The following is a 15,951-nucleotide window of genomic DNA, read 5'->3' as shown; positions in this document are numbered from 1 at the left end:
TTCACAGTCCATTGTGGTCAATTTCATGGTCACAGGATTTTAAAAATGTATGTATGTAACCATGAGGGTCCCAACCCAAAAGGGAGTTGGGGGGGGTCACAAAGTTGTTGGGGGCTTGTGGGATTGCCACTCTCACTTCTTCGCTACCTTCAGAGCAGCTGGGCAAGGAACCCGGAGGTGGGTGTGATCTCCCCTCGAGAGCAGCCCGTGCAGGTGAAGAGGAATCCTGTCCTGCGCCAGCCCCACTGAGACTAGCAGCTGGAGCCCAGTGCACAGTAAGAGCCCGTGGCTGGGGTACTCCCAGTCCCCAGCCATCCAGTAGCTAGATTTCACTGGGAAGATCTGATTGCACAGTCCGTGATCTGTTTTTCACGGCCATGAATTTGGTTGGCCCTACAGATGACTGGTGGATAATTAATGTAATGCCAATTTTTAAAGAAGCCACCAGAGGTGATCCTAACAATTACAGACTGGTAAGCCTCACTTCAGACCCAGGCAAACTGGTTGAAACTATAGAAAAAAACAGAATTATAAGACACAGAGATGAATATATGTTGGGGAAGAGTGAACACAACTTTTATAAAGGGAAATCATGCTTCACCAATCTGTTAGAATTCTTTGAGGGGATCAACAAACATGGACAAGGGGGATCCAGTGGATATAGTGTACTTGGACTTTGAGAAAGCCTTTGACAAGGTCCCTCACCAAAGGCTCTTAAGAAAGTAAGCTGTCATGGGATAAGAGGAAGGTCCTCTCATGGATTGATAACTGGTTAAAAGATAGGAAACAAAGGGTAGGATTAAATGGTCAGTTTTCAGAATGGAGAGAGTTAAATAGTGGCATCCCCCAGGGGTCTATTCTGGGACCAGTCCTATTCAACATATTCATAAATGATTTGGAAAAAGGGCTAAGCAGTGAGGTGGCAAACAGTGAGATGATATAAAACTACTCAAGATAGTTAAGACCCAGGCAGACTGCGAAGAGCGACAAAAGGGTCTCTCAAACCTCAGTGACTACCAGAGGTCGATTATGATTTACTGAGTCCGTGGCCACAAATAACATTTGGGCCCCTCACACTCTGGGGTTCTAGGGGTGTCCGAACGGGGGGGGGCTATGGCCCCATGCACTTTTTAACATGGGCAGGCAGAAAACTCAGCCTCTGCTAGCGGCGCCAGCCTCTTCCCGGTGGGAGAGGGCTGAGTTGGGCCGTAGCTGCCCCCACCATGGGGCCCTGCTCCTCTTCACTTCCCCCAGGCCCGTAAGAGCCATCCAGAGAGCCTGGGCCACTGTGGGGAGCTCCGGACCCTCCACCTGTCCGAGGTGGCATGCCCCAGGGAGCAAGGACATGGGCTGGGTGCTGCTCTTGGGCACCCTGGCTCCCCGCCTAGGACAGGTGGAGGGTGTGGGGCTCTCCACAGCAGCCCAGGCTCCCTGGGCAGCTCTTACCTTGATCCAGCTCCAGCTTCTGGCCTGGCTGGGGTCTCCGGGGCAAGAGGAGGAGCAGGGGGTGGGACCCTGCCTGAAAGAGGAAGAGCAGGAGTGGGGCCACAGTTCTGGCGCTGGTGGCCCTCACCCCTTCTACACAGCTTCTGGCACGCCTGGGCCCCTCAAATTGGATGGGGTCCCATGGACCTGTGCGTTAATCCACCATTGGTGATGGCAACAAAATGGCGGATGAAATTCAGGGTTGATAAATGTAAAGGAATGCACATTGTAAAACATAATTCCAACTATACCTATGAAATGACAAGGTCTAAATTAGTTGTTACCACTAAAGAAAGAGATCTTGGAATCACTGTGGACAGTTCTCTGAAAACATCCACTCAGTGTGCAGCATTAGTCAAAAAAAGCTAACTGGATATTAGGAACAATTAGGGAAGTGCTAGATAATAAGACAAAAAATATCACAATGCCTCTATATAAATCAGTGATACGCCCACACCTTGAATACTACATGCAGTTCTGGGTTCTGGGCAGCCCATCTTTAAAAAAAGATATATTTGAGTTGGAATAAATAAAGAGAAGGGCAATAGGAATGATTAGGGGATTGAACAACTTCCATATGAGGAGAGATTAATAAGAGTGGGACAGTTCAGCTGGGAAAAGAGGCGACTAAGGGAGGATATGAGAGAGGTCTGTAAAATCATGACTGGTGTGCAGAAAGTGAATAAGCAAGTGTTATGTTACCCTTCATGTAACATAAGAACCCAGCATCACCTAATGAAATGAATAGGCAGCAGGTTTAAAACAAACAAAAGGAAGTATTTCTTCACACAGCGTACAGTCAACCTGCGGAACTCCTTGCTAGGGGATGTTGTGAAGTGCAAAACTATAACTGGGCTCAAAAAAGAACTAGATCAGTTCCTGGAGGATAGGTCCGTCAATGGCCATTAGCCAAGATGGTCAGGGACACAATCCCATGTCTTGGGTGTCCCCATATCTCTGACTGCCAGAAGCTGGGACTGGATGACGGGGGATGGATCACTTGATAAATTGCCCTGTTTTGTTCATTCCCTCTGAAACACCTGGCACTGGCCACTGCTGGAAGACAGGATACTGGGTAGATGGACTCTTGGTCTGACCCAGCATGGCCATTGTTCTGTTTTTATGTGCTGTAGGGACTATCCTGCATTAGCTTCAGGGACGTGGGCTGGAGGATCTGGTAGGTCTCTTCCGTCTCTCTGTGTAAATGGTGACGGGACCCACTGGAGGGGAGACAACAAAGTACTTCTTATCCAGATAGTGTAGTGCCCCTTACCCACATCCTGGAAGGAAGTCCTAATGTTACCAACAGCAGGGAGGCCTTTTGCTGCTGTACAGGGGTAGGGGTTCCTGCAAACAAAGGTAGTACCATTTAGAGTGAATGGGCTGGCTGTGGGCATGGCTGAGCATGGCAGTGGTTTGTGGGATTCGTTGCAAAGACACAGGTTCATCATGAGACTTGTGCCCCCAAACTGGCCCAGGCCTGACATCTCTTTGGCCTTATGCTGCACAATGAGAGATCAGTGGCTTGAAATAACTGAAGCAAACCAAATTGTGTGTCGTGTCAACTACAGAATTAAAAACAAACAGACATGCTTTATCCTGGCACCAACTAGGGGAAACGTAATGCCACGTATGATCCCACCCTAGTTAGAAATCAAGGTGATGACTTGAGGTAGAAAGTAGCCTGAATGAAATAGACTTCAGGGATCCTTAGCATGGGAGTTAAAAATAGAGAAATTTGTCTCTCGTCTGCAGAAAGAAAGGGTCAGATCCCAATGCCGTGTTTACTCAGTTCTCACATGGGCCAATTCCTATTGACAGCAGAAAGGGTTTTTCCCGCATAAGGATTGAGTGAAAATGAAATGACAAGCTCAGGGCTTGATCCAGTGAGATTCAAGAGACTTTATTAAGGTTCATTTTGGAGGCAGCTTAGCCCCGCTGCCACTTTCCTGGTACAATGTCAGTGTGGATTCCTCCAGGGTGGACCTCCCCACCCCACACACCCCCTTTGAGCACCAGCTGATGGGCCTGTCTCATGATTGTTGTGACTTGGTTGTACAGAGCGCGTGGAGGAGGAAATCTGTTTTGCAGGATTTTAGTGTTTGCTCTGACTCAGATTCTCCTTCCAGTTCTCCGGCTTCACTTTGGAATTCAGCACAGCTGTGTGGAGACGTCACTGGGGGCTGCAAAAACAGTTCTGAAATTGGGTATCCAAGAACTGGAAAGGAAATGCAGGGCCCCTGAGGCAAAGGCAAATTTCAGCTTGGGTCAGGAACTGTTTCTAATGTTAGATCAGTAATGAACATGGAGCCCTCAATCTACACCCCGTAGCCAGTGTCTGTCCATCTGTCCCTCTGGAATCTGGGCTCTGTTTCTGTATTCCCACATCACCTGATAAGGCCTCTAGAGAAGTCCAAGGGAGCCTTGTAACTGCCTGTGATAACTACACGTGGCACTGGGCCCGAGCCGCAGCTGGGGTGTCTCATCTCCGTGCACTGCTGTGGGAAGCAGGAGCAGAGCCAACACTCTCAGGACGCTAACACTGCTTCCTGTGCCTCTGCGCCGCGATTCCCAAATGGGAGCAAGATGAGACTTCCACATGGGTCACCCTCGGCGTGTGCAAGCCGGCCACAGCGTGTGCCCTTGGGTCCAGCACTGAGCCTGAAAATGCTGGGGAGCTATGGGCGCTGCGTCTGTGACACCCCCATCCCCGACGACTAGTCGTGGGGAAAGTGGCCGGGAAGCCAAGACTTCTGGCACACTCTGCGCTGGAAAGGCAGGCTATCGAGCAGTTACAGCAGAGGGCAGACATCTCTTTCCGTGTCTAGGAAGGAGTCTAGTTGTCACAGCAGGAGCCTAGGAAACGGGGCACTCTTGGGATTTGTTTGTGGTGCTGGGATGGGTTGGGGGGCATGTGGCCTCATAGTTAGAACAGGCGACTGGGAGACAAGGCTCCTACATTCTACTCCTGGCCCCATCACTGACTGACTTTGTGACCTTGGACAAGTAGCACCGCTTCTGTGTGCCTCGGTTTCCCCCTCTGTAAAATTAAGATAATACTAATACCTCTTTGGGTGATTGCACAGGTTAACTAGTGTTTGTAAAGCACATTGAGATCCTCAGGTGAAAGGTCCGCTATAAATACAAAGTGTAGGCAGTACATTTTCCAAAGGATTTTCCTGGACACTCAACGTGTGATTAGAATGTAGAACTCGCTGCCATAGGATGACAGTAAAGCAAAGAATTTAGCTAAATCGAAAGAGGTTTTGGATGGTTATATTATAACAAAAATTCCCAGAGTTATAAAAGTCTATGTTAAAAGACTTTTTGAAAGGGAGATAAAACCTGCTCCTTCAGGTTTTAGGCCAATCTCTATTATGAATTAGGATGAGACCTTCATGGGGTCAGATTATCACAAATCTACCCACAGTGGGGTTTCTTGAACCTTCCTTTGACGTGTCTGATGCTGGACATTCTCAGGGGCTGGCCTCGATGGACCTTGGGTCTGTTCAGTCTGCCAGTCCTTGTGTTCCTCCTAGATTCTAGTCCTCTGTGCTGTATGCAGTGTTCAATATACCCTGCTTTCAGTATACTCTCAGGAAAGAGATCTTGGAGTCATTGTGGATAGTTCTCTGAAGACGTCCGCGCAGCAGCAATCAAAAAAGCAAACAGGACATTAGGAATCATTAGAAAAGGGATAGGGAATAAGACGGAGAATATCTTATTGCCCTTATATAAATCCATGGTATGTCCACGTCTTGACTACTGCATACAGATGTGGTCTCCTCATCTCAAAAAAGATATACTGGCATTAGAAAAGGTTCAGAAAAGGGCAACTAAAATGATTAGGGGTTTGGAATGGGTCCTATATGAGGAGAGATTAAAGAGACTAGGACTTTTCAGACTGGAAAAGAGGAGACTAAGGGGGGATATGATAGAGGTCTATAAAATCATGAGTGGTGTGGAGAAAGTGAATAGGGGAAAGTTATTTACTTGTTCCCATAATATAAGAACTAGGGGCCACCAAATGAAATTAATGGGCAGCAGGTTTAAAACAAATAAAAGGAAGTTCTTCTTCACTCAGCGCACAGTCAACCTGTGGAACTCCTTGCCTGAGGAGGTTGTGAAGGCTAGGACTATAAAAGAGAACTGGATAAATTCATGGAGGCTAAGTCCATTAATGGCTTAAGGAATGGTGTCCCTAGCCTCTGTTTGTCAGAGGGTGGATTTGGATGGCAGGAGAGAGATCACTGATCATTACCTGTTAGGTTCACTCCCTCTGGGGCACCTGGCATTGGCCACGGTCGGCAGACAGGATCCTGGCCTGGATGGTCTGACTCAGTGTGGCTGTTCTTATGCTTTTTAGGCCCTTCTGTTTTTTTCATGCACCCTGCATTTGTGTGATCAGGGATGAACGCTCTACATGGGGGAACCACATCCCTTTGTCCTGGGTTACTGTAAGTAAAAAGAAAAACAGTGAAATTAGTGTCCAACAATTTGGCAGTGTGGCCCCCTGGAAGGCTACTGTGGCAATGCAACTGCGTTGATGCCCATGCATTGCAGGGAGCAGGGAGCCTGCCAGTCATGCATGAGAGGAAAGTGATCAGGAACAGTCAGCATGGATTCACCAAGGGAAGGTCATGCCTGACTAATCTAATCACCTTCTATGATGAGATTACTGGTTCTGTGGATGAAGGGAAAGCAGTGGATGTATTGTTTCTTGACTTTAGCAAAGCTTTTGACACTGTCTCCCACAGTATTCTTGTCAGCAAGTTAAGGAAGTATGGGCTGGATGAATGCACTATAAGGTGGGTAGAAAGCTGGCTAGATTGTCGGGCTCAACGGGTAGTGATCAATGGCTCCATGTCTAGTTGGCAGCCGGTATCAAGTGGAGTGCCCCAGGGGTCGGTCCTGGGGCCGGTTTTGTTCAATATCTTCATAAATGATCTGGAGGATGGTGTGGATTGCACTCTCAGCAAATTTGCGGATGATACTAAACTGGGAGGAGTGGTAGATACGCTGGAGGGCAGGGATAGGATACAGAGGGACCTAGACAAATTGGAGGATTGGGCCAAAAGAAATCTGATGAGGTTCAATAAGGATAAGTGCAGGGTCCTGCACTTAGGACGGAAGAACCCAATGCACAGCTACAGACTACGGACCGAATGGCTAGGCAGCAGTTCTGCGGAAAGGGACCTAGGGGTGACAGTGGACAAGAAGCTGGATATGAGTCAGCAGTGTGCCCTTGTTGCCAAGAAGGCCAATGGCATTTTGGGATGTATAAGTAGGGGCATAGCGAGCAGATTGAGGGACGTGATCGTCTCCCTCTATTCGACATTGGTGAGGCCTCATCTGGAGTACTGTGTCCAGTTTTGAGCCCCGCACTACAAGAAGGATGTGGATAAATTGGAGAGAGTCCAGCGAAGGGCAACAAAAATGATTAGGGGTCTGGAACACACGACTTATGAGGAGAGGCTGAGGGAACTGGGATTGTTTAGTCTGCAGAAGAGAAGAATGAGGGGGGATTTGATAGCTGCTTTCAACTACCTGAGAGGTGGTTCCAGAGAGGATGGTTCTAGACTATTTTCAGTGGTAGAAGAGGACAGGACAAGGAGTAATGGTCTCAAGTTGCAGTGGGGGAGGTTTAGGTTGGATATTAGGAAAAACTTTTTCACTAGGAGGGTGGTGAAACACTGGAATGCGTTGCCTAGGGAGGTGGTAGAATCTCCTTCCTTAGAAGTTTTTAAGGTCAGGCTTGACAAAGCTCTGGCTGGGATGATTTAATTGGGGATCGGTCCTGCTTTGAGCAGGGGGTGGGACTAGATGACCTCCTGAGGTCCCTTCCAACCCTGATATTCTATGATTCTATGCGGCAGCACCTAGCTGCATGTCAGCTACAGCTGTAGCAGAGTTGCTATTTAGATACAATTTTCCAAACGTTATAACACAGGGGTCGGCAACCTAGGGCATGCGTGCCAAAGACTGCACGCAAGCCGATTTTTAGTGGCATGCTGTTGCCTGCCAGGTCCCAGGCACTGGCCCCGCTCAGCCCGCTGCCGAACCCAGGCCAGGACCCCGGCAGGCAGCAGTGTGCCATTAAAAATCCTGCCCGCCCCGGCCCCCTTTTCTCTGATTAGCCTTGGAGGGATTCTGAACTGCATGGGCCAGTTCATCACAGAAACAAAGACAAAAGCTATGCATTGAAAGTATGTGATCAAAGGACCACAGACCAACAGCCTTCTCAGCCTCAGTGTGGCAGCCATGATGGGCCTAGTGAGAAAGGTGGAAGAACTCGATGGGATATTTGGTGATATTGGGATTTTGAAAAGAGATCCAGTACAAATCACCTTCTAGGACAATGCCTAACCATACAGCCAGCGTACATACACCTCGCAGGATTCTGATCCCATTTCTTCATAGAGTGGAGACCGAGTTAAAGAACCTGGAGCAGATTTAACTGAGAAAATCTGAGCCAACAGCAATGTGTGCCCCGGTGGTACCAGTTACAAAGAAAAATGGAAAAATATGAATCTGTGTGGATCTTAAAAGACTTAATGAAGCAATTGTGAGAGAAAAATATCTCCTCCCAACACTGCACGGCTTCCTCCCCAAGGTGAAAGGAACTACAGTATTCTCCAAGCTGGATGCCTCGAGCAGATTCTGGCAAATTCTTTTAACCAAAGAAAGTGCTAAATTGACTATATTTATGACACCCTTTGGGAAGTTTTGCTTGTGAAGATCATCTTTTGGGATGACCATTGCACCTGAAATTTTCCAGAGAAGGATGGCAGAACTGTTAACAAACACAAATGGAGATGTACTTTTTATGGGCAGCATTTTGATATATGGATCTTTGATGGAAGAACACAACAAAACCTTCAGTGAAGCCCTAAGCCCAATCAGCCAGTCTGGACTGAAGCTACACAAGGAAAAATGTGTTTTCCACCTACCCCAAATTGAGTTTCTGGGACAGACAGTAAACAGATGGATTCAGTCCTAGCCTTGAGAAAGTAAAAGCAATTTGAGAATTGAATGTATCAACTAACGTACCAGAACTGAGACGTATACTGGGGGTGGTAAATTACTGTGGTCGATACCTACAAGACCGTTCTACACAGACAAAACCACTGCATGAACTGTTAAAGTCCAACACACTTTGACTCTGGGGGCCAAATCAATAAATTGCCTTAAAAAGGTAAAAGAAATTATCTCAACAGCTCCTGTTCTCAACTACTACGATGTGAACAAACCCACAATGGTTGGTGCAGATGCAAGCAGGTGTGGCGTCTTGTTCCAACAACGAGGCTCAGAGTGGAATCCAGTTGCATTTTGCTCTTACTCACTCAAAGAAGCAGAAAAACAATATGCACAGATTGAGAAGGAATGCCTGGCAAGAGTATGGACATGTGAGAACTTTTACAGATATCTGTGCGTGGACAGGATTCATTTACACTGTTAACAGACCATAAATCATTTGTAACCCTCATTAACGGAGAAGACCTGGACCAAGCACTGCTGAGATGCGAGCATCCGTTGCTAAGGTTAATATGATTTAACCCAATTGCTCCGTATGTTCCTGGGAACAATCTGGCGGTAGCAGACACTCTGTCACAGAGCCCATCATCGCGCACTCTGTGAGCTCGAAGATGATGTAAAGGCATTTGTGGAGTCTGTGGACGCATGCAGACCAATGTCAGAAAAGAGACTACTCCAGTTACAAAAAGCAACCTTGACAGACACACAACTTCAGGAAATTCTAAGTTACATTGGGGCGGCTGGCCCAAGTAGCTCCAGGATAATAATGAAGTGACAATAGACTTCTTTGCAGAGCATGGACAATCAAGAGAATCAAATGGACTCATGATTAAAGGCATTAGCATTGTTATTCCAAATGAAATGAAAGAGGAAATCCTAAACCTCATCCATGAAGGACAGTGAAGATTACCTAAATGCCGTGAACAGGCCAACCAGTCAGTGTGATGGTCGAGCAACAACAAGGCCATAAAGAATAAAGTATCCACATGTGAACATTGCAGAATTAACAGACCAACACAATACAAAGAACCTTTAGTAACAACACCGCTACCTGACAGAGCTCGGGAAACCATCCCTCAGCAGAGCCCAGGGTGCCACGAGGCACCGGGTGGTGGATCTGTTTATTTAAATTGCCTAATAACAAGTAAATTCTTAACTGCAGCAATAACACACATAACTGATCATGCAAATCAAGGTTCACTCTGTCCATTCCGAGGCAGCCAATGAGACCAGATATTTATTCCTTCGTGTCTTAAGTCTGATGCACGGTTCTCCTATGTACCAAAGGGTGATGTGCAATAAACAATGTATTGATCATTGAACCAGCTTGCAAAAAAATTCCAGATGGGAACATTCTTGCAGGCCAGCATTTGGCGCCTGCCACGTGACCTGGGTGTTTAGTTTCCTGAAGCTACTAGGAAATGGAATGAAAGGCTCTGGTTCACTTGCGGTTTTCTTGGTGTAAATTATAAACAGGACTAGAATGCAGGAATTGAAAGAAACCACTCCTGCTCACTTCTCATCTCACCTCTGAGATTTCTGGTGCCAAATCCATTTTAATTTAATTGGAGTATCTTCAAAGCAGATTTTCCCGTAATGTACATGATTCCCACTAAAGGCTGCTGACAGCTGAAGCCAGTTCCTAGTTCTCAATACTGTCCTCTTGAGTTTGGGGTCCCTACTGTCTCCTTTGTAGGTGGAAGTGACTGTCAATGATATTGGCCAGATGTGTGGGTAAGGGACCTCTCTAGAGGCTGATGTGAATGCCTGAGGAAAGATGCTTCCATGGTGAAGACTCAGGACTGGCACTCAAAATAACCTATTCCCAGCTCTGCCACAGCCTCACTGTGTGACCGCGGGTGGGTCGTTTAACCTCGGGGTGTGATGGAGATGATGTTATTCCATTACTTCAGGCCCTGCGATGTGGAGGGAGCCCATTTATGCACATAACCTAGAAATCACGTGCTTTGAATTAACGAGCCAGCCTTAACAGTAGCCTAAAAATGGTAACATTCTGATCTTGTGATGGGAAACATGAATCCCCATCGTGCCACGCCCACAGACAACTGTCTGATGGCAAGAGACATACAGCGTTGTTTAAAGAAAACAAAAAGATAAACATTTCTCCGACTTCGTGGAGTGCAGCCATGAGTCACTGACTGGGAGACGTGTGCCTGGATTTCCGTGAAGGAAGGGTTTCATCTCTGCTCTGCTCGAGCACTTTAGATTGGCTTGTACAATAGGATGGAAAATCGAGCTCATGCAGAAGAGGGTTGCTCCTGTTTTTGTGTCTGGACATAGAGAAGAGTTAAGAGAGCCTCTGAAATGGCGTTATCCACAACCACACCAGTGTGGTGATACTGACCCCCTGCCATGCCGATAGACGCTTCTCAAGGTGATGGCTTGTGCACAGGAGAGGGACTGGATTAGTGAGCGGATTGACAGTGCCCACTGGTTTACCTTAGAAACAGCTATGCGATAAGAAGCTATATGCCACCAATTAAAATGCATCCCTGCTTGGCACGGTCTAAAAGCTGATTCTGTGCAACATCTGTTCAATTGCCCATACTGGTGGAGCTGGAACACCTTCTAGCAGAGAGATGTGCACATCACAGCAACCATTACTGGCCCCCTTGCTGGCTTCTCCGCTGAGAATCCAAGGTCTGAATGGGCCATGGAGACATCCTTAGAGGGGACCTTTCCAGAGCAGGGTTCCGATGCCTTGGAGTGACCTTGAGTTCATGCTGCTGGTACTAACCCTGTTTGAGAAGACTTCAGTCTCCAGGACTCACACACTTTTCACCAAGAAAAAAATCACATGAAAAGAAAATCCAGTGCACCCTTTAAACCATAGCAAGGGGGGAAGTCACTGTACTTCTGCTTGAAAGCCTATTTTGTAATGTGTTTCCCCAGACCAAGGAAACCACTTCTGGGCCTTCTTGCCCCTCCCTATCCCCAGTTGTTGAGCCTTCTCTCAAACCTGTGCTTGGTGCAGAGAAGCCCCCATTGGCTCCATCTCACTGGCTTTTCCCAGTGTGTCTGTTCATGCTTCGATAGATGATAGCCACTACCTGGTGTTCTGACTCATCACCTGAATGTGGTCCACCAACACCCTCACACACAGCATGTCGGACTGTCCTCTTTAAAAGAACACCTGCACTACGATAAAGTTCACTGGGGAGATGCCGTGCATGCGGGCCCGGGCTCTCTAACTGGTAGGGCCCAGACAATGGGGAGCTGATTGATCTTCTCCATCTCAGTGAGATAACACCTGACCTATGGAAACAATGACAGATGTTGTTTTGGTTACCACACTCCCTGGCTACCCAGCAAGGTGCAGGCTGCACTGACAGCTGGCACTATGTAGCTTAGTGTGGTTACAAAGCAGAGACGGATCTCACCTGGAATACCTCAAACTTTGGGGAAGTTCATCTCTGGATCCCAACTTCATGGGCTGGGCTGGGATTTTATCAGAGCACTGGATCAGAACTCCCTGAAGCTTTGAGGAAATTCAAACCAAGGTCTGTGTTAAGTAGCTTGGGCCTTTCTCTAGTTTGAAGAGGTTAGAGGTAGGAATGGCTATTGTATGGACGGCCTGTAATTAAAAGAGAGAAGATGGAAATGGGAAATGTGACCCCAGGGCAATAACAATTGTGAGTCGCCAAGAGAACACTCTTGCTGTATTAGTGAATGGCTGCTGAGATACATATTCAGAACCATCTTTGTAGATGCATCAGATCCAGTAGCTTTTTCAGATCCCCAATTTACGAGCTGTTTAAGCAGCTAATGGAGTGGAGCTTGGTAAAACCTGCAGGGCCCTGTTATGGTAAACTAAGAGGTCCAGATACCACTGTATGAAATAAATGTGCAAAGTCGGAATGAATGTTGTATTGGTGTCTGCATCAGCATGTCACTAGCAAGTGACTCAATGGACAGGTCTGTGCAGTGCCCCAGGGACTTCTGAGCTTGTTAGTGAACTTATGCTACAAAGCCTGGCAACCTTCAGATCATTTGGCTTTTTCCAGTTCTGCATTACCCCTACCCTGGCCTTGCATTGCCCTTTCACTCTGCCAACAGTGCCAGTCTCCTTCCCCTGGTAACATGTCACTGTGGCCCCTCTCCCATGGCACCTGAGCATGAAACTCTCTCGTTGATTGAAATTACAAGGCCCTCTCCTCATTCAGATCCCTTCTAAGGACTCACTCCTGCCATGATGCCTAGAAGGGATCCAGCTGACCTATGCTGACAAATCTGAGGATAATTATGGATATTTTATAGAGTTTCTGTATTTTTAACACTGCATTAACCCTATATTGCTATGAGATGGCAAAATGCCTTGAACACACTACCCCACAGTTGTACTCCTGCCTCCCTTTCAATGTCTGCCTCCCAGCCTGCTGTCTGTCTGTCTGTCTACAGGATAGCAGCTGATCCCTGTTTGCTGGTTGGAAAGCAGCTAGCATATTGTGGATGCTACCAGAAACAAACAAACAAACCGGTAAAATCTTCGCTGTGTGCCAGTTACAAAGAGCATAAAAATGTGTCTCCCATAATACAGGAAAGTGTGTGTGTGTGTTTGGGGAAAAGGAAATGTTTTTGAGTGGCTGCTGTGAACAATGTTATTGCTAAATTTAAACCCGTAAAACCCTGCTGAACTGGGTTGTGCTGCAATTTCTTTTCCTGTTTTACCACCCATTTGTTTGCTTTTTGTTTCCACAGAACAATTCAATTAAAACATCGAAATACAATTTCTTCACTTTCCTGCCTCTCAACCTGTTTGAGCAGTTTCAGCGAATAGCCAATGCTTATTTTTTGTTCCTGCTGATTCTTCAGGTATGAATTCACTCTCCTTTTTACCAGAACTGTCTGGCCTCTTCCCAATGCCTGGCTGTGGGTTGACTTGGACTAAAGCAAGTCAACCCACAGCCCAAGCAACTGTGCCCATAATGTGAATTAGCATCTTATTAAAACCCAAAAGCAGAGACATAAAACAGGGCAAGAAAGGAAACTCGTCCTGACGAGGTCTGGCAAACGTGGTACAGTTCCTCTCCGGCGGGAGTGCCTGTTAGACATGCTGGCTTGATCCCAGGGAAGGGAAGATTTTGTTAATATTGAAAAGACGTTGTGCCCATTTTTCGTCTCCTGTTCTACAGGTAAGTGTTGCCAACTGCTCTTGAAGAAAAGGAGGACTTGTGGGACCTTAGAGACTAACCAATTTATTTGAGCATAAGCTTTCGTGAGCTATAGCTCACTTCATCGGATGTATACTATGGAAACTGCAGAAGACATTATATACACAGAGACCATGAAACAATACCTCCTCCCACCTCACTCTCCTGCTGGTAATAGCTTATCTAAAGTGATCATCAAGTTGGGCCATTTCCAGCACAAATCCAGGTTTTCTCACCCTCCGCCCCCCCCCCACAAACTCACTCTCCTGTTGGTAATAGCCCATCCAAAGTGACCACTCTCTTCACAATGTGTATGTGAATCAAGGTGGGCCATTTCCTGCATAAATCCAGGTTCTCTCACTCCCTCACCCCCCTCCAAAAACCACACACACAAACTCACTCTCCTGCTGGTAATAGCTTATCCAAAGTGACCACTCTCCCTACAATGTGCATGATAATCAAGGTGGGCCATTTCCAGCACAAATCCAGGTTTTCTCACACACCCCCCCTTTTCCAAAAACCACACACACAAACCACACACATAAAAAGCAGGAGAGTGAGTTTGTGTGTGTGGTTTTTGGAAAGGGGGGGGGGGTTTGAGAAAACCTGGATTTGTGCTGGAAATGGCCCACCTTGATTATCATACACATTGTAAAGAGAGTGGTCACTTTGGATGGGCTATTACCAGCAGGAGAGTGAGTTTGTGTGTGTGTGGGGGGGGGGGGGGGGGCAGAGGGTGAGAAAACCTGGATTTGTGCTGGAAATGGCCCAACTTGATGATCACTTTAGATAAGCTATTACCAGCAGGAGAGTAGGGTGGGAGGAGGTATTGTTTCATGGTCTCTGTGTATATAATGTTTTCTGCAGTTTCCACAGTATGCATCCGATGAAGTGAGCTGTAGCTCACGAAAGCTCATGCTCAAATAAATTGGTTAGTCTCTAAGGTGCCACAAGTCCTCCTTTTCTTTTTGCGAATACAGACTAACACGGCTGTTACTCTGACAACTGCTCTTGGGTTCCCTCGGATGGTTTCCCCCTGCAGCACCTAGTGAAACCCGTCCTTATCAATCTTATTAAAAGACAAACTGCTGGTATCTACCAACTTCATCACCGGAGAGCCTGGGAGAGAGCTGACTTTGCAAACACTAACATTTTCATGAGACTGGGAGTGTTACAGCAAGGAGCTTGCAGTTAATTTACAAAAAACGGAGCAGATTGCTGCTCTGTACTCAGAGCAGGGGGTGGAATTGCATGCTGGGGCACGTAGGCTTTAATAAAGGAGGTGGTAGCAGAAGGCACCAGCGTAGAACTCTAAGGCTCATACGGGTCCCTGGGCTGAAGTTTGCCCATTCCCGATAGTAGTGTGTCTCTGCCCTAAAACTGAGCATATCTCACCAGCCTATATCAGCGTCTCTGCACCTTTGTACTTTGCTCAAACAATGATAAAAGGCATGTGCTTTGTCATTTCTAAACCATGTCTCTTAACCCTGCTATCAAAGAGCGTGGCCCTCATGGAGGACTGATTCTAAGGCATGTTTGATGTTTTTAGTTTGTCTTTTTAGACTCATCCAAGCACAAACAAGCCTGGCACATTGTCCTGTTAGAATCACCTTTGCCATGCTCAGACAACTCAGAAATGACTGAACAGAATTTTACTAAATTTAAATCCCTCCTGTAACAATGCTGGCTTTGGTGGGACCCAACTGAGAGTACCAATTCAGAACAAGTTGCTCAGAGCAGGGCAGTTACAGCCCAAGGCTGGGGTTTCTCCCCTTCTAAGGCAAACCAAACCAGCCAAACAGAGAGGACTTTGGTTTTACCCCACTGGCTAACCATAAGTCACATAAGCAATTCCCTTAGACACTCCAGTTTCCCACTTGTTATGGGGACAAATGGTTATGAAAACCAATGCCACAGTAAAAGAACAAAGGTTCTCTCGGTCCCAAAGGACCAAGCCCCAGACCCAGGTCAATATACATGTAACCCTTCTGCCCGTCAGAGTTGGCAGCAACAAGGGCTGGGTTCAATATCTAGGGGTTCCATTCCAATAACACAATGCAAACCGGCTTGAGCCCCCACCCAGTGACCTGGGACAAATATATACCACCCCCGCTGGGCGCCTCCAAGAGGCAATACTTCCCCTCTCGCAAGCACATAGTCTGAGTGTAGCAAAAGTCTTTTAATAACAGAGAGAAACAATGTGGCATTATGTTGGGGAAACACCACCAACAGGATTCATAACACAACCCATGAGCAAAAA

At 46.9% G+C, this 15,951-nt stretch overlaps 1 protein-coding gene across 3 annotated transcripts in view; it reads left to right on the top strand.

Annotated features, from left to right (window-relative positions):
* Positions 1 to 15,951, top strand: part of LOC311520963 (phospholipid-transporting ATPase ID-like) — a 155,216-nt gene that overhangs the window by 67,122 nt on the left and 72,143 nt on the right. For all 3 annotated transcript variants that reach the window (XM_084628991.1, XM_084628992.1, XM_084628990.1), the window contains exon 4: positions 13,240 to 13,353. In XM_084628991.1, the coding sequence (XP_084485117.1) occupies positions 13,240 to 13,353 (114 nt within the window). The remainder of the gene's footprint in view (positions 1 to 13,239; positions 13,354 to 15,951) is intronic.

Source organism: Lepidochelys olivacea (genome assembly GCF_965140295.1).
Source record: "Lepidochelys olivacea isolate rLepOli2 genome assembly, chromosome: 5".
Taxonomy (NCBI): Eukaryota; Metazoa; Chordata; order Testudines; family Cheloniidae; genus Lepidochelys; species Lepidochelys olivacea.
Note: the sequence above shows the minus strand (reverse complement) of the source record. Positions and strands in the feature narration are given on the sequence as shown.